General features: G+C 46.4%; 1 protein-coding gene across 1 annotated transcript in view; it reads right to left on the reverse strand.

Moving 5' to 3' along the window:
* Nucleotides 1-27,453, reverse strand: part of LOC139265788 (FERM and PDZ domain-containing protein 1) — a 187,108-nt gene that overhangs the window by 53,505 nt on the left and 106,150 nt on the right. The window contains exons 11-12 of the mRNA XM_070883650.1: nt 18,525-18,620; nt 18,254-18,436 (exon numbers count right to left, since the gene is read on the reverse strand). Of these exons, the coding sequence (XP_070739751.1) occupies nt 18,254-18,436; nt 18,525-18,620 (279 nt within the window). The remainder of the gene's footprint in view (nt 1-18,253; nt 18,437-18,524; nt 18,621-27,453) is intronic.

Here is a 27,453-nt window from a genome sequence, read left to right on the forward strand (position 1 = left end):
GCCTTCATCACCAGGGGAACCGGCTGATTTCTTTATTTTTTTGTCCTTTAGGCGTTAACCTTGCTCAGATGGCCGGTTTTCTTCGGCAGCAGAACAGCCGGGTGTTGGGCAGGACCCCGCGCTGGGCCCTCCCTTGTTCAGCAATTCGTCGTTACGGAGGGTGGGCTGCAGGTGGCAGGGGATGATCCTGGTCTTCTTGTTGACGCGGGGGCCACGTTTCCCGCCAGCTCCAGGATCTCGGCGGTCAGGTACTCGAGAACAGCGGCCAGGTAGACGGGGACTCTGGCCCCGATACGGTCGGCATAGTGACCCTTGCACAGTAGCCGGTGAATGCAGCCGGCAGGAAACTGAAGGCCAGCTCTCGATGAACGGGTGTTAGATTTGGCACGTCCTTTCCTTTCCCACCGGTTTTATCACGACCAGACATCCTGCTCAAACTTTCAACGGCACTACAGCTTCTGGAATACTACGTGCAGTTTTGGTTTCCGTTTTTACAAAAGGATATACTTGCTTTGGAGGCAGATCAGAGAAGGTTCACTAGATTGCTTCCGGGGATGAGGGGGTTGACTTATGAGGAAAAGGTTGAGTAGGTTGGGCCTCTTCTCATTGGAATTCAGAAGAATGAGAGGTGATCTTATCGAAATGTATAAGATCATGAGGGGGTTTGACAAGGTGGATACAGAGAGGATGTTTCCACTGATGGGGGAGACTAGAACTAGAACAATAATGTTCTTATTACAGCAAGTGGTGCTTTTCAGAGGGCGACACAACACGTCACCCATTGAGAATCCCTGACCCAACAAACGTGTCCCCAGCAGCCAATTACAGGAAAAAAAATCCCGATTTATCTGAGTTGAATTGTGAGGTTGCGAGTTGGGCACAATTTTCATTAAAAATCGCCCGTCTCGCGATTAAATCATGAGAGTTGGCATTACTGGGATCTGAATCTATTTGTTTTTTGTGCCTCTTTAAGACCCACCCAGTAAACATAAGAACATAAGAAATAGGAACAGGAGTAGGCCATGCGGCCCCTCGAGCCTGCTCCGCCATTTAATGAGATCATGGCTGATCTGATCATGGACTCAGCTCTACTTCCCTGCCTGCTCCCCATAACCTCTTATCCCCTTATCATTTAAGAAACTGTCTATTTCTAGCTTAAATTTATTCAATGTTCCAGCTTCCGCAGCTTTCTGAGGCAGCGAATACCACAGATTTACAACCCTCTGAGAGAAGAAATTTCTCCTCATTTCTGTTTTAAATGGGCAGCCCCTTATTCTAAGATCATACCCTCTAGTTCTAGTCTCCCGCATCAGTGGAAACATCCTCTCTGCATCCACCTTGTCAAGCCCCCTCATAATTGTTATGTATGTAAACATTGTAACAGTGTAAGACTTGCCACTAGAGGGCGCAACTGTTGGAGGCTCAAGGGTCACCTGCACACCTCATGCAAGGGAGTACAAAAGGTTGTCTGCCATGCTGATTAAAGAGACTAAAGTCACATCAGTTTTAGCTTAGTACTCAGTCTTGTGGAGTTCTTCCATACCTAACAATTGGCGACGAGTAACAGATTATGAACTTTCACACGGTTATGGCTGCCATTGGTATTTTAGAGAGATTTGTAGAGGGTGATGATTGGGAAGCCTTCGTTGAGCATCTCGACCAGTACTTAGTGGCCAACGAGCTGGATGAGGACGATACAGCGATCAAGCGCAGGGCGATTCTCCTCACCGTGTGTGGGTCCACAATATACGGCCTCATCAAGAATCTGCTAGCACCGGAGAAACCAGCGGCGAAGACATATACAGAGTTGTGTACACTGGTTCGGAATCACCTCAAGCCGAAGGAGAGTGTCTTAATGGCCAAGTATCGCTTCTATGCGCACCACCGCTCCGAGGGCCAGGACGTGGCATGTTATGTTGCCAACCTGAGATGCCTTGCGGGAACTTGCGAATTTGCTGGATTTTTGGGGGAAATGCTGCGGGACTTTTTTGTGCATGGCATCGGCCACGAGATCATTCTTCGCAAGCTGCTGTCCGCCAAATCCCTAGACCTGAGCAAAACCATCACGATAGCCCAGGCATTCATAACCATGAGCGATAATACCAGACAGATATCTTCCCAGCATTGAAGCTCACCGGCAAGTACTGTGCATAAAATAACGTCGCTAGCAGGCAGAACTGCATATGGCAGGGCCTATTCGTCTGCAGCTGCAAGACCTAGGATGACTCAGAGTCCTCCATTGGGCATGAATGCAAATCCATTAACACCATGTTGGCGCTGCGGGGGTAATCATCGAGCCCATCAATGTCGATTCAAGCACTGCGTGTGCAAAGGCTGTGAAACAATGGGGCACCTCCAGCGAATGTGCAAAAGTGCTGCGACTCACCACATGGCAGAGTCGGCAGAGGATGATCGATCCGGTGCAGATCACGCAGAACAAAGAGAGGCAACTCAACCCAAGGAAGAAGTGTATGGGGTACACATCTTCACCACCAAGAGCCCTTCTATTATGCTGAAAGTCAAATTGAACGGTATTCCAGTATCAATGGAGTTGGACATGGGGGCGAGTCAGTCAATTATGAGCCAGAAGGTTTTTGCGAAACTGTGGGGCAACAAGGCACAAAGGCCCAAACTGAGTCCGATTCAGACAAAGCTGCACACCGACACCAAAGAGCTCATACCATTCATTGGCAGTGCGGCAGTTAAGGTATCGTACGATGGAGATATGCAAGATTTATCACTGGATTGTACCAGGCGATGGCCCAACGCTATTTGGCAGAAGCTGGCTGGGAAAGATTCGATGGAACTGTGACGACATCAAAGCACTATCTTCAGTGGATGATGCCTCATGCACCCAAGTGCTGAGCAAGTTCCCGTCACTATTTGAACCAGGCATCGGCAACTTCACAGGCGCTAAGGTGCAGATCCATCCAGTCCCCGATGCAAGGCCCGTTCATCACAAGGCTCGAGCGATTCCATATATGATGAGGGAGAAAGTCGAGATCGAACTGGACAGACTTCAACGAGAGGGAATCATATCGCCAGCCGACTTCAATGAGTGGGCCAGTCCGATTGTTCCGGTGTTGAAAAGCGATACAACGGTCAGAATCTGCGGAGACTTCAAGGTAACGATCAGTACCCACTACCCAAGGCGGATTACCTGTTCACAACGTTAGCGGGGGAGAAGTTGTTCACCAAGTTGGATCTAACCTCTGCCTACATGACACAGGAGCTGGCTGAACCTTTGAAAAGATTGACGTGCATCAACATGCACAAAGGACTGTTTATATACCACAGGTGCCCTTTTGGGATTCGCTCGGCTGCTGCTATCTTCCAGAGGAACATGGAGGATCTGCTGAAATCGGTTCCGCGCACCGTTGTGTTTCAAGACAACATCCTGATCACCGGTCGTAACACCACCGAACACCTGCATAACCTGGAAGAGGTTCTAAGTCGACTAGACAGAGTGGGACTCAGGCTGAAACGCTCCAAGTGTGCTTTCCTGGCTCCAGAAATCGAATCTTTGGGGAGAAAGATTGCGGCAGACGGCATCAGACCCACGGACTCAAAGAAAGAGGCCATCAATAATGCACCCAGACCACAGAATGTGATGGAGCTGCATTCGTTCCTGTGACTCCTCAACTATTTTGGGAACTTTCTACCTGGGTTAAGCACTTTGCTGGAACCGTTGCACATGTTGCTACGTAAGGGTGACAACTGGGTTTGGGGTAAATCTCAAGAGACAGCCTTTGAGAAGGCCAGAAACCTACTTTGTTCTAATAAGTTACTTGTACTGTATGACCCATGTAAACGATTAATGCTAGCTTGTGATGCATCTTTGTACGGGGTCGGCTGTATGTTAAAGCAAACCAATGTATCGGGCAAACTTCAACCAGTTGCATACACGTCTAGAAGTCTGTCTAAGGCTGAAAGAGCCTACAGTATGGTCGAGAAAGAGGCGTTAGCATGTGTATATGGAGTTAAGAAAATGCACCAATACCTATTTGGACTTCGATTTGAGCTTGAAACTGACCACAAACCGCTCATTTCGCTGTTTTCAGAAAGCAAAGATATAAACACCAATGCTTCGAGACCCATCCAAAGATGGGCACTAACATTGTCTGCCTATGACTGTTATTTGCCACAGACCAGGCACGGAGAACTGTGCTGATGCCCTCAGTCGGCTACCATTGCCCACTACCGGGGTGGAAATGGCACAGCCCGCAGACTTTGCTTCTGGTCATGGATGCTTTTGTGAGCGAGGGGTCACCCGTCACTGCTCGCCAGATCAGGACCTGGACCAGCCAGGATCCTGTGCTATCACTTGTAAAAAGTTGCGACCTCAATGGGAGATGGTCGGCCGTTCCCGGGGAAATGCAAGATGAAATTAAGCTGTTTCACCGACGCAAAGATGAAATGTTCATCCAGTCGGATTGTCTCTTATGGGGTAATCACGTGGTTTTGCCAAAAAAGGCAGGGAAACATTTATATGCGACCTACACAATACCCACCCAGGCATAGTCATGAAGAAGGCTATAGCCAGGTCGCATGTTTGGTGGTTCGGCATTGACTCAGACTAAGAGTCATGCGTATTTGTACCAGTGTACCAAGGGAGGCTTCATTGAGTCTGTGGTCATGGCCCTCCAAACCGTAGTCCAGGATCCATCTCGGAAAGATGTTTTTAGTTGCAGTGGATGCTTACTCCAAATTGATTGAATGCATAATCATGTCATCCAGCACATCCACTGCCACCATTAAAAGCCTCCGGGCTTTGTTCGCCACCCATGGCTTGCCCGATGTCCTTGTCAGTGACAATGAACCGTGTTTCAGCAGCTCAGAATTCAATGAGTTTATGACCCGCAATGGCATCAAGCATGTCAGGTCTGCCCCATTTAAGCCCGCATTCAATGATCAAGCAGAACGGGCAGTTCAAACTATCAAGCAGAGCTTGAAACGCGTGACGGAAGGCTCCTTGCAGTCCTGCTTATCTCGGGTTCTGCTCAGCTACCGGACGCAGCCCCACTCGCTCACCGGGGTTCTCCCGGCAGAATTGTTAATGAAGAGAGCACTTAAAACCAGGCTCTCCCTAGTCCACCTGGATCTAAATGATCACGTGGAAACCCGGCGTCACCGGCAAAACATGTACCACGATCGAGCGGCTGTATCGTGTGACATTGATGTTAACGACTCTGTGTTTGTCCTGAATTACGGTCATGGTCCTAAATGGGTTGCTGGCACTGTCTTGGTCAAGGAGGGGAATAGAGTGTTTATAGTCAAACTACTGAATGGACAAACGTGTAGAAAGCATTTGGATCAGACCAAACTGGGGTTCACCGACAACCAGGAACAACCTGAAGAGGACATCACCATCATCGATCCATCAACACACACCCAACCAGCAATCGACCTCGCTGTCAATCAAGAGGATGAACCCACCATTCCCAACAGTCCTGTCAGACCAGCCACGCCACAGTGCAGCAATGGTCCGACCAACTCACCCATTCCAGAGTTTGAATTCAGACGATCAACCAGGGAGCGTAGGGCCCCGGATCGTCTCAACTTGTAAATAATTTGTATCAAAGACTTTGGGGGGAGTGATGTTATGTATGTAAACATTGTAACTGTATAAGACTTGCCATCAGAGGGCGCAACTGTTGGAGGCCCAAGGATCACCTGCACACCTCGTGCAACGGAGTATAAAAGGTTGTTTTGCCATGCTGCTTAGGCGCTCTGGAGTTGTATTAAAGAGACTAAGGTCACATCAGTTTTAGCTCACAGCACTCAGTCTTGTGGAGTTCTTCCATACCTAACAATAATCTTATACGTTTCAATAAGATCACCTCTCATTCTTCTGAATTCCAATGAGTAGAGGCCCAACCTACTCAACCTTTCCTCATAAGTTAACCCCTCATCCCCGGAATCAACCTATGAACCTTCTCTGAACTGCCTCCAAAGCAAGTATATCCTCAGAGGAAGGGTGAGCACTTCTGGCTGTCTGCCTACCCTTACATCACCCCAGGCTTTCCCAAATACCAGCAGAAGTGCCATGCTAGGCCCAGTGGAACCTATGTCTGCTGACAGGAGCCATACGAACACTTGTTGGCTGACACCAGGCCTACAATCGAAAAGGCAAAGAACAAACGATCCCAAAAGGACCGACTGCCATCGCAACAGAAGCCAGGCATCGGGACAAAACAAAAGAAAAAAGTGATATCTTCTGTTCAGTTCAAGCAGCGTCTTTCTCCCCCTCAGAGTAGCAGAGAGCTACTCCAAGTTTCCACAACCTCCGTGCCATGGGCATCTGCCCCAGTTGTTTAAATGACCCTGTCCCTGGTATTTGGAGCGGGGTGACGGTGGGAGTTTAGCAGAGGTTGGAAGATCCACTCCCCCCCCCCCCATAACACTTTCTGCAGGGCGACAGCACTGTGGAATTTGTGAGCTATTGAATCCCAGATGGATAATTTATCAGCGCTACAGCAGGGTCACGTCGACTTCGGGCAAACTGCCAGCTCCGATCTGCTGCATTCCAAATGCTAATGGCAGAAACAGGAGTCCTGTGCTTTTGTTTAAACAAACTGGCAATGTGGCACTAACCTATTATGCTCTTCGAGAAGCTGATCACCCTGCCGTGATTCCCCAGAATCCTTTGTTCATAGTCCATCTTTTTCCCCTTGTTGTAATTTTGAGCCCATTATTTTTCACACGGTGTAAGATGCTGTGTGTAAACTGGGCAGGAATCTCACTGTTTTTATCAAAAGGGCTGTGCATTGGATTCTGAATCACCTAACCAGGATTTCCTCCCTGAGGCTGAGCTGTAAATACCTGTACAAGAAAAAAAGGTTGTTAAGGGCTTGTTGACTGATTGTTAATGAATCTTGTTGGCAGTCTTTGCTGTAGCACGCTTGCCTCTGAGTGAGAAGGTTTCTAGGTTCAAGTCCCACACCTTTATAGTTTGAGGGATCTCACTGTGCGCAAATTTGTTGCTGCATTGCCTTGCGACTACGCTTCAAAAATACTTCATTCACTGTGAAACACCTTGGGATGTTGTGAAATGTGCTTTATAAATGCAAGTTCTTATCTTCAGAAGCAGTTCATGCCTTCCTCAGTAAAGAAACAATGAGAAGATAATGGGCCTGAAATCGCGCCCTTTCGGGTCCCCGCAAGTTCCAGGTTTAGGTATGTGAAGCATGTGCGCCAAAACTGGAACTTGCAATCTGTCAAGAAATCTCTTGACAGATCCACCATATCAGAAACTAAAGGTCCTCCGCACGCGGAGAGTTGGGCTATTTGCCCAACTCCTGCCCAGCGAATGTCCTTCAAATTCGCACACCCTGCTTTTATCAGCATAAGACTTTTAAAGTACAGACAAATACATTGTTTTTAATAATTGAAAAATTTTAAATTCTGTTAAATAAGGTAAGTTTATTTTTAGACCCTTTAAAATATGTAAATTTATTTTTCAAAAAATTACATTTTTGTTTTAAATAATGAATTAAGTTCCATTTTTATTCATTTGAAATATGCGATAGTTTTTTAAAAAGTTATTTTCAATGTTTGTGTTTTTAGGGGTATTCCCATTCATACGGCGATTCCGTATATAAGTATGAATGGGGATCCCCCTACTCTGATAGGTTGGGTTGGCCCACGTGATCCTAGTGATGTATACGAAACCCTTACGTTCCTGGGATAGGTGGGCCTCTACGAAGGCCTCTACACAGAGGCACAGGACTGCAAGCTTCCGAACCTCCGGGGCCACCAGGTACTCTCGTAGAAATATTTGCGATTGGAGGCACCTGCCCGTGGGAATCATCCGACCGCAATTTCTGGGCCATTCTTAACTGTTTACCCTGCTGTTAATTTGTAAATAGAGGGGAAGCTGCAAATCTCAGTGAAAGATTATTAATTTCAATAATACGAAAGCAAAATACTGCAGATGCTGGAAATCTGAAATAGAAACAGAAAACGCTGGAAATACTCAGCAGGTCAGGCAGCATCTGTGGGGAGAGAAACAGAGTTAACGTTTCAGGTCGATGGCCTTTCGTCAGTTCTGTTTCTCTCGCTCCACAAATGCTGCCTGACCTGCTGAGTATTTCCAGCATTTTCTGTTCTTATTAACAATTTGTTTAAGTCCTTGCTTGGCACCCAGCTTAACGGGAATGTTATTTCACCTTGAAATAACATTCCCGTTAAGCTGCAACAGTGTGGAGATTCCGCGCAGGCAGCTCACCAGATTGTACATGGGAGAAAGCACGCATGCCCGAAAATGTGAATGGGCCGTGCAGCCAGTTAAAGGGACCGCGCATGAGAAAGATAAATTAGAGGAAACATTGCCTTGAAGACCTTCCACCAATTCACCTACACTCCACATAGAAAGGCTAAACTGGGCTACTTGCCTAAGAATTGATGATGTCTTTGTGGTTCAGAAGAAAGTCCTCCCCTTCATATACTGTGGTACTGTCCTGAAATTTCTGCCTTTGGCCAGCAGTAATATATGCCGCAGCCAAGGCAGCTTGGGTAGTCATTGATCCTTAATTATATGCACTAAAATTACTACTGGTGATTAAACTCCATCAGTGGCATAAAAGCTTATTTTCCTGGTGTGCTGATTAAGGAAACCACCTTTATACTCTGACTAGATGAATGTGTCTTTGAAAATCTAAATTTTGCTGGTCCAAAAAGAGTCTCACTCCAGCAGCTAATGAATTGTTCCGAGAGGTTTTAAAAAATAACTTTTTATCTGTGTTGGCAGTATTTTTGTGCCATTTCCATTCCTGTTAGTGTCGGGTGGCAATCATTTTAAGGGTGCAAAACTGTTTTCACACTCAAATACAAATTAGATTTTTTTCAAAAAGTACCATTTTGGGAGACAGTACATGACTAATTTGAGCCATGACGTGGCAAGTGTTGCATGCTTAGGAGTAAAACAGTGTCTTTGCACCTATAGTTCCCGAAGTCTCCAGCTCTGGGGTTTTTCTGAGTGTCATTTCTGGGTCTGTTGTAGACTAATTGATAGAGATTAATAGCTATGATTAGCCAACAACTCCATTATCATGGTATCATGTGACTATCAAGGTGGTAGAAAGTGAACTAGATGGACCTTGGTCTTTTTTCATCTAGCAATTTCCCTTCTCCAATGAAAGCAGTTCAACTGTTCCTGATCGTGATGGACGAGGCCAGTGGTTCTGTACTTCACAGGTCAAGGATTTTTGTACATTTCGCACACCTACCCTGCCATTCACTCATTAACTTTTCAAGGACCAATGCAATAATTTCCAAACATAACTGCGTTACACTATCCTCTAATTCTGCTTGATCTTTTGAATGATTTTCTTGCTTTTTCTTTCTGTCACTTTTTCTAGCTCTCTCAATCCACTCTTTCCCTCTCTAATTCTCTTTCTATATCTAATTTGACTCGAATTCTCATCCTATTTCCATCTCCGTCATTCACTCTGTTCCGTTCTCTAATCTTTTCTTTTATTGGTTAAGGAGATGGACCATTCGGATGGATGCTCAGGAGGTCCCAGACTGACGTCGCTGTGCCATTATCGCTTCGATGTTCCAGCAATTTAGGAAAGATTCCAAAGATTTTTTTTCAAACTATCTTGATTTGAGGCAGCCCAGTTTACATCTGTATAAATTACATTTATAACATAAACCCATTTCAAAAAATTAAGGCGGGGAGGTAGAAGATTTGCAGACGGGAACCCCGGTAGTAAAGGTTTCCCGAATGTCCTGCCAAATTTAATGGTAGCACGTTTTTGAAATGTTTTCAATGTTTTTTTTTTCACCCGACATTAGTCCAGATTAACAGACATTCTGTCCATTGGGCTGGAAATCAGCCCGGGAGCGGATGTCAGGTAAGTCTGACATCGCGGGATGGTTGGGATTGTGAGGGGGGAGATATAAAAATTGCAGTGGGGAGATGCGGACATCGCAGAGCGAGATAAGGACATTGTGGGGTGAGGCTACAGACATTGCGGGGGTGTGGTGGAGGGGGAACGATATGGATGTTGCAGCGGAGGGGAAACATGGACATCGCAGTGGGAGCGGGAAATACAGCAAGGGCCCAGCTACAGTGTTATGGCCAATTCTGGGCACCCCACTTCAGGAAGGATTCAAGGTCTTGGTGAGGATGCAGAGGAGATTTATTAGAATGGTACGAGAGATGCAGGACTTCAGTTATGTGGAGAGATTGGAGAAACTGAGGTTGCTCTACTTAGAGCAGCGAAGGATAAGGGGAGACTTAACAGAGGCGTTTAAAATCATGAAGGATTTTGATAGAGTAAATAAGGAGAAACTGTTTCCAGTGGCAGAAGGATCGGTAACTGGAGGACGGATATTTAAGGTAATTGGCGAAAGAACCAGAGGCGAGAGGAGGAGAATTTTTTTAATGCAGGAAGTTGTTATGATCTGAAAAGGTGGTAGAAGTAGATTCAGTAATAACTTTCAGAAGGGAACTGGATAAATGCTTGAAGAGGGAAAATTTGCAGTGCTATGGGAAAATGGCAGGGAGATGAGGCTAATTGGATAGCACTTTTAATGAGCTGGCACAGATACAATGGGCTGAATGGACACTTACAGCATTGTATCATTCTACAATTTTATGATTCTCTATCAGCCCACACAGACCCAAATCAGCCCACACTAACATATCAGCCCACACAGACCCAAATCAGCCCACACTAACATATCAGCCCACACAGACCCATATCAGCCCACACAGACCCAAATCAGCCCACACAAACCCACATCAGCCCACACTAACCCACATCAGCCCACACTAACCTACATCAGCCTACACTAACCCACATCAGCCCACACTAACCCACATCAGCCCACGCTAACCCACATCAGGCCACATTAACCCATATTAGCCAACACTGAGCCATATCAACCCAAACAGCCCCAGATCAGCCCACACTGTCTCATATCAACCCACACTGTCTCATATCAGCCCACACACTTTTTCTTTATTCGTTCTGGGATGTGGGCGTCGCTGGCAAGACCAGCATTTATTGCCCATCCTTAATGGCCCTTGAGAAGATGGTGGTGAGCAGCCATCTTGAACCGCTGCAGTCCTTATGGTGAATGCACTCTCACAATGCTGTTAGGGAGGGAGCTTCAGGATTTTGACCTAGCGATGATGAAGGAATGGCAGTACACTTCCAAGTAAGGATGGTGTGTAACTTGGAGGGGAACTTGCATGGGATGGTGCTCCCATGCTCCTACTGCCTTGTCCTTCTATAACAACAAGTGAGTGGGCAAAAATTTGGCAGATGGCGTATAATGTGGGATAATGTGAGGTTATCCACTTTTGCAGAAATAATAGAAAAGCAAATTATAATTTAAATGGAGGAAAATTGAAAAGTGCTGTAGTACAGAAAGACCTGGGGGTCCTTGTGCATGAAGCACAAAAAGTTAGTATGCAGGTATAGCAAGTAATCAGGAAGGCAAATGGAATTTTGGTCTTTATTGTAAGGGGGATAGAGTATAAAAGCAGAGAAGTCCTGCTACAACTGTACAGGGTATTGATGAGGCCACACCTAGAATACTGCAGACAGTTTTGGCCTCCGTATTTAAGGAAGGATATATACTTGCATTGGAAGCTGTTCAGAGAAAGTTCACTAGGTTGATTCCGGAGATGAGGGGTTGATTTATGAGGATAGGTTGAGTAGGTTGGGCCTATACTCATTGGAGTTCAGAAGACTGAGAGGTGATTGTTGTGTATCTGTAAAGCATGCACTCCCATGTTCCGCCACCAGGGAGTGCATCCCCTGAAGTCCCAAGGGATCCCAGCATCCCTTGAGAGCACTGTATATAAGGCTTGTTCCAGACTCCGGAGTGTCTTAATAAAGACTGAGGTCACTGTTACTTTAACCTCCCTGTGTGCAGTCTCATCTGTGTTAGGAACACAATAACTGGCAACGAGTATATGAATCTAACGCAAAGATGCAGCAAACTGGGCATCCTGGAGAAGTTCTCGGAGAGTGAGGACACGGAAGCCTATGTCGAACGGCTAGACCCGTACTTTGTAGCCAACGAGCTGGACGGAGAAGGAAGCGCTGCAAAAAGGAGAGCAGTCCTCCTCACGGTCTGCGGGGCAGCGACCTACAGCCTCATGAAGAATCTTCTGGCTCCAGTGAAACCCACAGATAAGTCATATGAGGAGCTGTGTACACTGGTTCAGGACCCAAGGGAGAGCGTGCTGATGGCGAGGTATCGGTTCTACCCGTGCCAGCGATCTGAAGGTCAGGAAGTGGTGAGCTACGTCGCTGAGCTAAGGCGACTTGCAGGACAATGTGAGTTTGATGGCTACCTGGAGCAAATGCTCAGAGACTTTTTTGTACTGGGCATTGGCCACAAGACCATCCTACGAAAACTTTTGACTGTAGAGACACCGACCCTCATTAAGGCCATTGCGATAGCACAGGCGTTTATGTCCACCAGTGATAACACCACCAAATCTCTCAGCACACAAGTGCTAACAATGTTCATAAATTAACTGGAACTGTGTTTGCGAGCAGAAATGTACAGGGCAGAAACCACGAATCTGCAACTGCCAGCAGGCCTCAGGTGACCCAGATGACTCAGAGTCCGCAACAAAGGATGAATGCAAGGCAATTCACACCTTGTTAGCGTTGTGGAGGTTTCCATTCAGCCTACTCATGCCGCTTCAAAGGGTATGTTTGCAAGAGCTGTGGAACAATGGGGTACCTCCAACGAGCTTGCAAACGAGCTGCAGCTCTGCAAAACCTGCTAACCACCACGTGGCAGAGGAAGATCGGTCCATGGTGGATCAAAGCAATTTCGAGCCTCAGAGAGAAGAGGCAGATGCTGAAGTACACGGGGTGCACACATTTTCGACGAAATGTCCACCTATAATGTTAAATGTAAAATTGAATGGCTTACCCATAGCTATGGAACTGGACAATGGTGCTAGCCAATCCATCATGAGTAAAAAGATGTTTGAGAGACTGTGGTGCAACAAGGCATTCAGACCAGCCCTGAGCCCCATCCACACGAAACTGAGAACATACACCAAAGAGCTCATCACTGTCCTGGGCAGCGCCGTGGTCAAGGTCACCTACGAAGGCACGGTGCACAAACTGCCACTCTGGATTGTCCCGGGCGATGGCCCCACACTGCTTGGAAGGAGCTGGCTAGGCAAAATCCGCTGGAACTGGGATGACATCCGAGCGCTATCACATGTCGATGAGGCCTCATGCACCCAGGTTCTTAACAAATTTCCTTCCTTTTTTGAGCCAGGCATTGGAAACTTTTCCAGGGCGAAGGTGCGGATTCACTTGGTCCCAGAGGAACGACCCATTAACCACAAGGCGCGAGCGGTACCTCACATGATGAAGGAGAGAGTGGAAATCGAGCTGGACAGGCTGCAATGCGAGGGCATCATCTCCCCAGTGGAATTCAGCGAGTGGGCCAGCCCGATTGTTCCAGTACTCAAAAGTGATGGCACGGTCAGGATTTGCAGCGATTATTAAAGTAATTATTAATTGTTTCTCGCTACAGGACCAATACCCGCTACCTAAGGCAGACGACCTATTTGCGACGCTGGCAGGAGGCAAGACATTCACCAAGCTCAACCTGACTTCGGCCTACATGACACAGGAGCTGGAGGAGTCTTCAAAGGGCCTCACCTGCATCAAAATGCACAAGGGACTGTTCATCTACAACAGATTTGGAATTCGGTCGGCTGTAGCGATCTTCCAGAGAAACATGAAGAGCCTACTCAAGTCGGTACCACCCACGGTGGTTTTTCAGGACGACATATTGGTCACGGGTCGGGACACCATCAAGTACCTACAAAACCTGGAGGAGGTCCTCCAGCGACTGGATCGCGTAGGGCTGCGGCTGAAGAGGTCGAAATGCGTCTTCATGGGAACAGAAGTGGAGTTTTTGGGGAGAAAGATCGTGGCGGATGGCATTCGGCCCACAGACACCAAGACAGAGGCTATCAGGAACGCGCCCAGGCCACAGAACGTCACGGAGCTGCGGTCGTTCCTGGGACTCCTCAACTATTTTGGTAACTTCCTACCGGGGTTAAGCACCCTCTTAGATCCCTACATGTGTTATTGCGTAAAGGTGAGAACTGGGTATGGGGAAAAAAACAAGTAATTACTTTTGAGAAAGCCAGAAACAGTTTATGCTCCAACAAGCTGCTTGTATTGTATAACCCGTGTAAAAGACTTGTGCTAGCATGTGATACGTCGTCGTACGGAGTCGGGTGTGTATTACAACAAGCTAATGTTGCGGGGAAGTTGCAACCTGTCGCCTATGCCTCCAGGAGCCTATCTAAGGCCGAGAGGGCCGACAGCATGATTGAGAAAGAGGCATTAGTGTTTGTGTTCGGGGTAAAGAAAACGCATCAGTACCTGTTTGGCCTCAAATTTGAGCTGGAAACCGATCACAAGCCCCTCATATCCCTGTTCGCTGAAAACAAGGGGATAAATACTAATGCCTCAGCCCGCATACAAAGGTGGGCACTCGCACTATCAGCGTATAACTATACCATCTGCCACAGGCCAGGCACTGAGAACTGTGTGGATGCTCTCAGTTGGCTACCATTGCCCACCACAGAGGTGGAAATGGCGCAGCCTGCAAACTTGTTGATGGTCATGGAAGCATTTGAAAATGATAAATCACCTGTCACGGCCCGCCATTTTAGGACTTGGACCAGCCAAGATCCTCTGCTGTCCCTAGTAAAAAAACTGTGTACTGCATGGGAGCTGGGCCAGCATCCCCATTGAAATGCAAGAGCTAATCAAGCCGTTCCAGCGGCGAAAGGACGAGCTGTCCATTCAGGCAGACTGCCTGTTGTGGGGTAACCGCGTAGTGCTACCCAAAAAGGACAGGGAGACGTTCATCGCAGATCTCCACAGCACACACCCGGGTATAGTAATAATGAAAGCGATAGCCAGGTCCCACGTGTGGTGGCCCGGTATCGACTCTGACTTAGAGTCCTGTGTACTGCAATGCAGCATTTGTGCTCAGTTGAGCAACGCACCCAGAGAGGCACCACTACGTTTATGGTCCTGGCCCTCCAGACCATGGTCGAGGATCCATGTCGACTATGCGGGCCCGTTTCTCGGTAAAATGTTGGTGGTGGTGGATGCTTTTTCAAAATGGATTGAATGTGAAATAATGTCGGGAAGTACCGCCACCGCCACCATTGAAAGCCTGAGGGCCACGTTTGCCACTCACAGCCTGCCTGACATACTGGTCAGTGACAATGGGCCATGTTTCACAGTGCCGAATTTAAAGAATTCATGACCCGCAATGGGATCAAACATGTCACCCCGGCCCCATTTAAACCAGCCTCCAATGGGCAGGCAGAGCGGGCAGTATAAACAATCAAACAGAGCCTTAAACGAGCCACAGAAGGCTCACTCCAAACCCGCCTGTCCCGAGTACTGCTCAGCTACCGCACGAGACCCCACTCGCTCACAGGGGTGCTCCCGGCTGAGCTACTCATGAAAAGGACACTTAGAACCAGACTCTCGCTGGTTCACCCCGCCTGCATGATCAGGTAGAGAGCAGGCGGCAGCAACAAAATGTAAACGATGGTCGCACCACTGTGTCACGGGAAATTGATCTGAATGACTCTGTGTATGTGCTAAACTATGGACATGGTCCCAAGTGGATCGCGGGCACGGTGATAGCTAAAGAAGGGAGTAGGGTGTCTGTAGTCAAACTAGACAATGAAGAAATTTGCAGAAAGCACCTGGACCAAACGAGGCTGCGGTTCACAGACTGCCCTGAACAACCCACAGCAGACACCACCTTTTTCGAGCCCACAACACACACCCAAAGGATCAACGACACCATACCGGATCAGGAAATCGAACTCATCACGCTCAACAGCCCAGCAAGGCCAGGCTCACCTAGCAGCCCTGCAGGGCCAACAGGGGCACAGCCAATACACCAGAACCGAGGCGGTCCACCAAGGAAAGAAAGGCTCCCGACCGCCTCACTTTGATCTTCGGGGGAGTGACGTTGTGTATCTGTAAAGCATGCCCTCCCATGTTCCGCCACCAGGGAGTGCATCTCCTGAAGTCCCAAGGGATCCCAACATCCCTTGGGAGCACTTTATATAAGCTGGCCCCTAAGGTCTGTTCCTCACTCTGGAGTGTCTTAATAAAGACTGAGGTCACTGTTACTTTAACCTCCCTGTGTGCAGCCTCATCTGTGTTAGGAACACAATAGTGATCTTATTGAAACTTATAAGATAATGAGGGGGCTTGACAAGGCGGATGCAGAGAGGATATTTCCACTCAGGGGAAACTAAAACTAGGGGACATAGTCTTAGAATAAGGGGCCGCCCATTTAAAACTGAGATGAGGAGAATTCTCTGCCGCAGAGAGCTGTGGAGGCTGGGTCATTGAATATAGTTAAGGCGGAGATAGACAGAATTTTGAGCGATAAGGAAGTAAAGGGTTATGGGGAGCAGGAAGGGAAGTGGAGCTGAGTCAATGATCAGATCAGCCATGATCTTATTGAATGGCGGAGCAAATGGCCTACTCCTGCTCCTATTTCTTATGTTGATGTCATGGGCAGTCACTCTCACTTCAACTGTGGAAGTAAACTCTTTTGTCCATGTTTGGACCATGCCTGTTTGGAGCCGAGTGAATCTGGTGGAACACAAACTGACCATCGGTGAGCAGGTTATTGATGAATAAGTGCCACTTGATAGCACTGTTGATGACCTTCCATCACTTTGTTGATGATTGAGAGTAGATTGATGGGGTGGTAATTGGTTGGATTGGATTTGCCCTGCTTTTTGTTGTCAGGACATACCTGGGAAGTTTTTCACATTGTCAGGTAGATGTCAGTGTTTTAGCTGTACTGGGACAGCTTGACTAGAGGCGTGGCTAGTTCTTGAGCACAAATCTTCAGCACGACAGCCGGGATGTTGTCGGGGTCTGTAGCCTTTGTGTATCCAGTGCGCTCAGGCACTTCTTGATATCACGTGGAGTGAATCAAATTGGTGAAGACTGGTTTCTGTGATGGTGGGGACCACAGGAGGAGGCCGATATGGATCATCCACTCGGCACTTCTGGCTGAAGATGGTTGCAAAGACTTCAGCCTTGTATTTTTCACTTGCGTGCTGGGCTCTGCCATCATTGAGGATGGGGATATTTATGGAGCCTCCTCCTCCTGTTAGTTGTTTAATTGTCCAGCACCATTAACAACTGGACTGCAGAGCTTTGATCTGACCCGGTGATTGAGGGATCTCTTAGCTCTGTTTATAGCATGCTGCCCCCACTGCTTAATATGAATCTAGTCCTGTGTTGCAGCTTCCCCAGGATGGCACCTCATTTTTAGGTACACCTGGTGCTTCTCCTGACAAGCTCTTCTGCACACCACATTGAACCAGGGTTGATCCCTGGCTTGATGATAATGGTAGAGTGAGGGATATGCCGGGACATGAGGTTACAGATTGTGGTGGAATACAATTCTGCTGCTGCTGATGGCCCCCAGTGGCTCATGGATGCCCAGTTTTGAGCTGCTAGATCTGTTCTGAATCTATGCCATTTAGCACGGTGGTAGTGCCATTCAACACGATGGAGGGTGTCCCAGTGTGAAGACGGGACTTTGTCTCCACAATGACAGCAATCACACAAACACTGCCCCATATCAGCCCACACTGACCCATATCAGCCCACACTGACCCATATCAGCTCACACTGACCCACATCAGATCAGACAGCCCCACATCAGCAGGTGGCAGGTTTGTGTTACCGGGGCATCTCGTGTTCAGGAAGGGGGTTTGGAGGTCTGGGGCAGGGGAGGCCAAAGCTTTCCTTGTGGGATCCGGAGGAGCCTGCACTACTGGTGCTTCTGGCCCCACAAAGATCGAATAGCACTTACCTTTACTGGGGCCGATCCGCTTCTGTCCCGGTGTTGGCCTGGCGGGAAATATGCAGCGGCTTACCCATCTCAGGCCTGCGTTAAAATTGCAGTCAGGACCCAATGACATCAGGATCCTGGCGGCTCTTGGGCGGGTAAGTAACTTGGGGCCATTTTAACTGCCAGCAGTCTGACAGCAGGCAAGCATAAGAATCGCTCTCGAGCGGTTTAAATTCAACACGTTGGGGGTCTGAGGGAAGGAGTGATTGGCGAGCAAAACTTACTGTGGCCCAGGGCATAGCAGCTGAGTTTTGAGCGAATCAATGTTTATACGAGATAAAGCACAGCGCCCTTGTTTGGGCAAGGAATTAGCACACACATCCGTTACCTTGACGTCCACGAGGTAGATGTTCACCATGCTGACTTTGTCACATTCGAAGGTTAACTCCAGCTTCCTGATGTTGTTGAAGTTTGTTAGCTGGTTCATAATATTGAGTTTGCTGTTAATAACCTGGCTGATACCATATTTGGCTCCAACCAACAATGTAATAAATGATTCTCTGTCCTGCAGCTAAAGAAACCACATTACATTAGAAATTTAACTCAGGAAACAAAAACTGGGTTTAAAAGGAATCAGGTTTCCTTTTTTCTATACGTACCATTAGGGTTGCGTTAAAGGTTTTCCCGCCATACGTTCGAAGGCCACTGAGTATGTTTAGGTAATTCAGCCGGGCCTGTGCTGTCGATATCAGTTGCTTCAAACAGAGTGAAGAACATTTTAAAATAAATTTTAATGCAATTATATAAAGGGATAAATGTTGATGAAAGTGTGCTCCCAGCACAGAGCCACACCCGTAGAAGCATCTGTCAAAAAATAGCCAGAGCACGTCAGGTGGAAAATCATGGGAAGCACACCTGAGATCTTCCTATACATGGTCCCAGCTCAAAGCCATGCCTGCGAGAAACGCTATCGGGAAATCGTGATGTGTATTCCCAGCAGGTATGGCTCTGCGATTGCATGTTCATCAAATTCCATCTTCTACGTTAATTAATATCAGACAACAAATCCCTTCTTCAATGCGTAAAACATGATTCCCAGTATCTCCTCCCCAGACATAATAGCAGTTTTACATTTGCAGGTATCTTGTTAATTTGCAGACTTCACATATTTGGTTCCATAATTTCATTATTCAACAATATAATCCAGCTGAACACATAGCATAAGGCGGAGAGGCAAGCTTCCGCTGATTTGGAAGAACTAAATGGAAAATCCACTCGATGAATACGCATTACTTTTTATCTTTTATTGTATGAATTTAAATAACTGCTTTACAAATGGCCAATGAGCAAGTTTTAATATAACATAACTGATGTATATTCATGAGATTCAGTTTCTCAAAGATACTCTTTATGTTGCGAAGAATTGTTTGGCTGCTCTATAATGTAATGTCCTGGATCCCTGTAGTATATGCCTGGGATCTCAGTACAGTGACGAATAGATAACCATTCTCAACTTCAGGTGCTGGACAAACTTGAATCTCTTGTGCACAAAAATATAAAAATGCATAACTGGGCCCATTGTCTTAGAACAAAGTCCTTTTTTAATTAAAAGTTATGATTCAATAATAAAATTGGGGAAATATGCAACTGTGACTCCCAAGAACACAATTTTGTTAACAAAAAAAATGAAGCAGCTGAAACTTACATAGTTCTGTTAATAGGGGAATTTCCCATGTTGCTTCATAGCTGTGGGGTCAACCTCTCGCAGGAGTAGGAGGGAGTCTGTGGAGCTGGGGTCTCAGCAGTGGGAAAGAGGAACACATAACTATGCCAAGAAGGTGTGGGTTAGGCGGTCAGGCTGGAGGAGGGTCCTAAGATAGGGAGGGGTGGGGGAGGGGAGGCCGTAGGGGGATTGGAAGACAAGGATAGGGATTTTGAAATCGATGCACTGATGGATGGGTTTCTGACGGCACAGATGGGGGTGATACGGGAGTGGGCATGTGCAAAGGATAGGATGCAGGCAGGCAGAGTGTATGAAGGGTGGAGCTCAGGGGACTGGTGAAGAGGATTTGGGGAAAGTTAAGTCTGAAAGTGACAATGTGAGTTTCAGCAAAATACATAGGCGTCAAGATGGGTGATGTATCATAGGTGGATGTAGACTTGGTGATAGGCCAGAGGTGTGACTCAAAGCTCAGCTTAGAGAGCACCGAGGTTGCTCTTGCTTGATTTGAACTTGAATGGGCATCGGGTGGTGAGGGATGGGATCAGGACTCAGACAGAGGTTGTAATGGAGGCCATACAGTTAGGTTTGGGTCTTGCAATGCAGAGCTACAGAGAGAATCTGGTTCATCCACAACACCATAATAGACAGGCAGTGGCTCAGCATGAGGCAGTTTTACTCTCCATTATCAGACTCAGCCACCATTATTAAAGGGCAATAAAAAGATCAGGAATGGGAGGGATAGAGCCTTAGGAGGTTACTCTGCAGGTACGGAAGAGTGCTGCACTGCTGGTAATGTTGGGACAGGGTGAACTGGAACTATGAAAGGGCAGTGGACCACTGCGGAGAGGCGGAGGATGGTGTGGTCGACCATGTGAAAGGGGGAGGAGAGATAATGCACCATGGTCGCATTCACAGTGTCAGTGACAGTCTTCATGGACTTGGTGGCACACTGCAAACATTGCCTCTCTGGAAAGCCCAGACCTCTCCATTCATTGGCCCCCTACCTGCTCTGGCAGATGACATTGTCATGGTAGACCAGTTGCCACGGATACTACCCACTGTGCACTGTGCACCTTCCACATCCTTACCTTCTCCTCCCCCTGCTCCACTGCAATATATCCACACATGCTCTATGGCAAAAATAAACTCCCGGTGCATTTCACTTCTATCAATGCTGTGCCAACACTACAAAAATCTGCTCCAATGTTTCACCAATGGCTCAGTGGGTTTATCCAGTGAGTAGCTGAGCTTTGCAAGCCAGGGTCATAGCTTGGTCTGTGCTGAGCTTGCTGATCTCAGTACAGTGGCAATATGTGGGCTACACAGCAGTGGCTCAGTGGTAGCACTCCTGCCTCTGAGTTAGAAGGTCATGGATTCAAGACCCACTCCAAAGACTTGAGCACATATTCCAGGTTGATATTCCAGTGCAGTACTGAGGGAGTGCCGCACTGTCGGAGGTGCCGACAGTGTGGAGGGAAAGTGAGGAGGACACAAAAAGGGAGAAATTCGGTATAGCCCCGTTTGGGGTGCTAAAATTTGAAGGGCTAGAAATTGGGTGCATTTACGCCCTCTCCAGGAGTGGGTGGGGGGAGGGAGCGCTAATGGGGCACAAATACCTTTAACAGCAGCACTACGGCATTGCACCCCGATCTCCTGCGCCCGGAGATCGTGACGTCATCGCCCCGGACACAAAATTAACACTCGGCCACTGCGGCAGCGCCAGACACTGGTCTTAAATGGAGTAGACTTAAACTTAAATTTGGGAATTTGGAAAGAGTGGGAATTTGGAGAAGAGGGGGGTAGCAGTTGCATTTTTTAGCCCACACTATTTGTAGTGCTTTGTGTTACAGGTAGATATTTAATTTCATTACCCACTACTTAATCCAGATCAATTATGAAGTCAAGGAACTAAACTGCAAACTAAGTTATTTAAGTACAAATTTAATTACATTTAATTAAATAGAACAAGGTTTCTAAACTTGGGCATTGTTTTAAATTAAGAGCCATGGTACAGATTAAAAACTATACATAGATAATTTGATTTTTCAAAACTTGAAAACTTCATTAGTTAATTAAATACAATAGAGATGACAGGACAGGTGATGTGTTGCAGCTGTAGCATGCGGGAGCTGGTGGACACAGTGCAATCCACGGCGACCACGACCACATCTGCTGTAAGCGTTGGCAGCTCAAGGAACTTTGGCTCAGAGTTGATGAGCTGGAGTCCGAGCTTCAGACACTGCAACACATCAGGGAGGGGGAAGGTTACCTCGACGCTGTGTTCCCTTAGGTTAAATAATTCAAATTTGGTTTGTGGTCAGGGACAGGAGGGTATGACTAGTGTCCTTAACTTAAATAAAGGCAATTAAAAAGTTATGAAGGCAGAGTGATCGAAAGTAGACTGGGATAAGACGATAGAAAAGCAGTGTCAGGCATTTAAGGAGATATTTCATAACTCTCAGCAAAGATATATTCCAGTGAGAAAGAAAGACTCTAAGAGAAGGATGAACCATCCATGGCTAACTAAGGAAGTTAAGGATGGTGTCAAATTGAAAACAAAGGCATACAATGTTGCAAAGATTAGTGGTAGCCAGAGGATTGGGAAATTTTTAGAAACCAGCAAAGGACGACTATAAAAATAATAGAGAGAAGATAGTTTATGAGAGTAAATGAGCAAAAAATATAAAAACAGACAGTAAGAGTTTCTACAGTTATACAAAAAGGAAGAGAGTAGCTAAAGTAAACATTGGTCCCTTAGAGGATGAGGCTGGGGAATTAATAATGGGAAACAAAAAAATGACAGAGACTTTGAACAAATATTTTGTATCGGTCTTCACAGTAATAATAGATAATCAAGGGGCTATAGGGAACTTAAAACAATCAATATCACTAGAGAAAAAGTACTAGGCAAACTAATGGGACTAAAGGTGGACCAGTCCCCTGGACCTGATGACCTGCATCCTAAGGTCTCAAAAGAAGTGGCTACAGAGATAGTGGATGCATTGGTTGTAATCGACCAAAATTCCCTGGATTCTGGAGAGGTCTCAGCGGATTGGAAAACCGCAAATGTAATGCCCCTATTCAAGAAAGGAGGGAGACAGACAGCAGGAAACTATAGACCAGTTAGCCTAACATCTGTCCTTGGGAAAATGCTGGAGTCCATTATTAAGGAAATAGTAGCAGAACATTTAGAAAATCATAATACAATCAAGCAGAGGCAGCATGGTTTTATGAAAGGAAAATCATGTTTGACAAATTTGCTAGAGTTCTTTGAGGATGTAACAAGCAGGGTGGATAAAGGGGAACCAGTAGATGCTCACGGGGTTGGGGATAATATATTAGCATGGATAGAGGATTGGCTAACTAACAGAAAACAGACAGTCGGGATAAATGGGTCATCTTCAGGTTGGCAAACTGTAACTAGTGGGGTGCCACAGGGATCAGTGCTGGGTCCTCAACGACTTACAATCTATATTAATGATTTGGGTGAAGGGACTGAGTGTGATATAGCCAAATTTGCTGATGATACAAAGATGGGTGGGAAAGCAAGTTGTGAAGAGGACACAAAGAATCTGCAAAGTGATATAGATCGGTTAAGTGAGAGGGCAAACATTTGGCAGATGGAATATATTGTGGAAAATGTGAGGTTATCCACTTTGGTAGGAAGAATAAAAAAGCAAATTATTATTTAAATGAAGAGAGACTACAAAATGCTGTGGTGCAGATGGATCTGAGGGTCCTTGTACATGAAACACAAAAAGTTAGCATGCAAGTACAGCAAATTATTAGGAAGGCAAATGGAATGTTGGCCTTTATTGCAAGGGGAATGGATTATAAAAGTAGGGAAGTCCTGTTACAACTGTACGGGGCATTACTAAGACCACACCTGGAGTACTGCGTACAGTTTTGGTCTCCTTATTTAAGGAGGGATATACTTGCATTGGAGGCAGTTCACTAGCTTGATTCCTGAGATGAAGGGGTTGTCTTATGAAGAAACGTTAAGCAGATTGGGTATTGGAGCTTAGAAGAATGAGAGGTGATCTTATTGAAACATATAAGATTCTGAGGGGGCTGGACAGGGTAGATGCAGAGAGATGTTTCCCCTCGTGGGGTAATCTTGAACTAGGGGGCATCGTTTCAGAATAAGGGGTTGCACATTTAAAATGGAGATGAGGAGGAATTTCTTCTCTCAGAGGGTCATGAATCTTTGGAATTCTCTACCCCAGAGAACTGTGGAAGCTGGATCATTGAATATATTTAAGGCGGAGATAGATAGATTTTTGAACGATAAGTGAGTCAAGGGTTATGGGGAGCGGGCAGGAAAGTGGAGTTGAGGCCAAGATCAGATCAGCCATGATCTTATTGAATGGCGGAGCAGGCTCGAGGAGCCAAATAGCCTACTCCTGCTCCTATTTCTTATGTTCTTCTGTACTTATGGTCTTATGTTCTGCAAGAGGCGTAGATCGGGCGGCCGGCCGATACCGGGGTGATTAAAGGCGAGTTGGCCAAGGTGAGTAAAAAAACAAATGTACCTTTCTTATTGCCGTTTTCTTCGCGGCTTCCTGCCCCCAATCGTTCAGCACGGTACTCTGCTGGAGTGCCGGGGGCTGATCACGTGGGTTCACCGCTGCCTTGGTGGTCCAGGGAGATCTGTTTTAAATTGCAGAATCTGCAGTGATGGCCCTTCCCTCCTTTAAAGGGAAGGGCCCTTTGTAAGCAGCAGCGCTGTACAGCTCAGAAAGGAAGTGGAGCACTTGATTTAGTGCTCCACTTCCTTCCAGGAGCGCTATAGCCAATTTTTTGAGAGCGGGGAAACATGAATGTCTGGTGCCCCCAAACGGGTCGATAATGAATTTCGCCCCGAAAAGTTCAAGGATTAGCATTAATCATTGTCGACCCCCACAAAATTAATTGTTAGCTCCAAGAGGGAAGTGGTGTGCTAAATGAAGCACTACATTCCTAACATATGGCACTAACCTCTGAGAACAGCACACTGCCGGCTGAGCTTTAAAGAAGGTCATGCGCAGTCCAAACAGCACTCTTTAATCGCACAGGCTGCTTCCATCTCTTAAAGGGAAGGGCCAATCACGCTGTAAGACCTAAAAGTCATCAGTGATGTTTTTCAAAGCGACCTGGGCAACTGCCACGGCAGCCCCCATCACTTCAAGAAAGTGCAGCATTTGGAGATATTTGAGGAAAAGGTGTAAAAAAAATTGCGCAGGCAACAGACTGGTACAAGTAATAAACGGTGCGATCAATGAAAGTACCTTTTCGTGATGTTCAAGCAGCATAAAAGCATTCCCTTTAATTACCGCTCCTGCAGCGCACTTCCAAATTCACAGTGCATCCGCTTACTGGTGTTGGCGTCGCAAGGCACTAAAGCAGGGGGCGAAAGGCAATTTGGCATCGGGGTCGTTACCGGGGCGTTGCACATGCACTGACGTCACCATGTGAGAGGAGCTAGAGGCCTAAGTGCTAACAGTTAGCACCAGCACTAATTCGCCACTGAAGGTCACGTGCGGCAGATGAAGTATAATGTGGAGAAATGTGAGGTTATTCACTTTGGTCGGAAGAATAGAAAAACAGAATATTTTTTAAATGGTGAGAAACTATTAAATGTTACTGTTCAGAGAGCGTAAGAACATAAGAATTAGGAGCAGGAGTCGGCCATTTGACCCCTCAAGCCTGCTCCGCCATTCAATGAGATCATGGCTGATCTTCTACCTCAGCTCCACTTTACCGCACTATCTCCATATCCCTTCAATCCCTTAATATCCAAAAATCTATTGATCTTTGTCTGGAATATACTCAAAGACGGAGCTTCCACAGCCCTCTGGGGTAGGGCTTTCCAAAGATTCACAACTCTCTGAGTGTAGAAATTTCTCCTCATCTCAATCCTAAATGGCCAACCCCTTATTCTAAGAACATTAGAACATAAGAATTTGGAGCAGGAGTAGGCTATTTGGCCCCTCGAGCCTGCTCTGCCATTTAATAAGATCATAGCTGATCTGATCTTGGGCTCAGCTCCACTTCCCTGCACTCTCCCCATAACCCTTCACTCCCTGATCACGCAAAAATGAGTCTATCGCCGCCTTAAATATATTCAATGACCCAGCCTTCACAGCTCTCTAGGGCAGAGAATTCCACAGATTTACGACTCTGAGAGGAAATTTCTCATCATCTCAGTTCTAAATGGGTGACTCGTTATTCTTAAACTATGCCCCCTAGTTCTGGATTCCCCCACAAGTGGAAACATCCTCTCTGCATCTACTTTGTCGAGCCCCCTCAGTATTTTATATGTTTCAATAAGATCACCTCTCATTCTTCTAAACTCCAATGAGTATAGGCCCAACCTGCTCATCCTTTCTTCACACGTCAACCCCCTCATCTCCAGAATCAACCTAGTGAACCTTCTCTGAACTCTATTGCAAGTATATCCTTCCTTAAATAAGAAGACCAAAACTGTACGCAGTACTCCAGGTGTGGCCTCACCAATACCCTGTACTGTTGTAGCAGGACTTCCCTGCTTTTATATTCCATCCCCCTTGCAAAAAAGGCCAACATTCCATTTGCCTTTCTGATTACTTGCTGTACCGCATACTAACTTTTTGTGTTTCATGCACAAGGACCCCCAGGTCCCTCTGCATTGCAGCATTTAAATAATAATGGGCTTTTTTATTTTTCCTGCCAAAATGGATAACCTCACACTTTCCCACATTATACTGCCAAATGTTTGCCCACTCACTTAGCCAGTCTAAATCCCTTCGCGGATTTTGTGTGACCTCCTTACAACTTGCTTTCCCACCCATTTTTGTATCATCAGTAAACTTGGCTACATTACAATTACACTCGGTCCCTTCATCCAAGTCATTAATATAGATTGTAAATAGTTCAGGTCCTGTGTTGAGGACTGTGACTCCTGGTTCTGAACTCCCTAGCCAGGACAAACATCCTCCCTGCATCTATCCTGTCAAGCCCTGTAAGAATTTTGTATGTTTCAACATGATCACCTCTCATTCTTCTAAACTCTAAAGAATATAGGCCTAGTCTACTCAATCTCTCCTCATAGGACAATCCCCCCACCCGAGGAATCAGTCTGGTGAACCTTCATTGCACTCCCTCAATGGCAAGTATATCCTTCCTTGGGTAAAGAGACCAAAACTGTACATAATAGTCCAGGTGTGGTCTCACTACGGCCCTATATAATTGCTATAAGATATCTTTACTCCTATACTCAAATCCTCTTGTAATAAAGGCCAACATACCATTTACTCTCTTAATTGCTTTCTGTACCTGCATGTTAACTTTCTGTGATTCGTGTACAAGGTCACCCAGGTCCCTCTGAACACCAACATTTCCCAATGCTACCTTCCAATCCACAGGAAACATTCTAGAATCTATGGAATTTTGGAAGATGACAACCAGAGGGAAACAAAAAGGAGACAAAAGCAAAAGACAGAAGGGAGATGAGTAAAAGTGGAGGGCAGAGAAACCCAAGGCAAAAAAACAAAAAGGGCCACTGAATATAAAGGGGCTGCAGGAGGGGTCAAAACTAAAAATCATGGTTTAAAAACTAGTATTAAAACACTCTACCTAAACGCACGCAGCATTTGAAATAAAGTAAATGAGTTGACGGCACAAATCATTATAAATGGGTATGATTTGGTGGCCATTACAGAAACGTGGTTGCAGGGTGGCCAAGACTGGGAATTAAACATACAGGGGTATCTGACGATTCGGAAAGATAGACAAGAAGGGAAAGGAGGTGGGGTAGCTCTGTTAATAAAGGATGATATCAGGGCAGTTGTGAGAGACGATATTGGCTCTAATGAATAAAATGTTGAATCATTGTGGGTGGAGATTAG

Source organism: Pristiophorus japonicus, chromosome 1, assembly GCF_044704955.1.
Source record: "Pristiophorus japonicus isolate sPriJap1 chromosome 1, sPriJap1.hap1, whole genome shotgun sequence".
Classification (NCBI taxonomy): Eukaryota; Metazoa; Chordata; class Chondrichthyes; family Pristiophoridae; genus Pristiophorus; species Pristiophorus japonicus.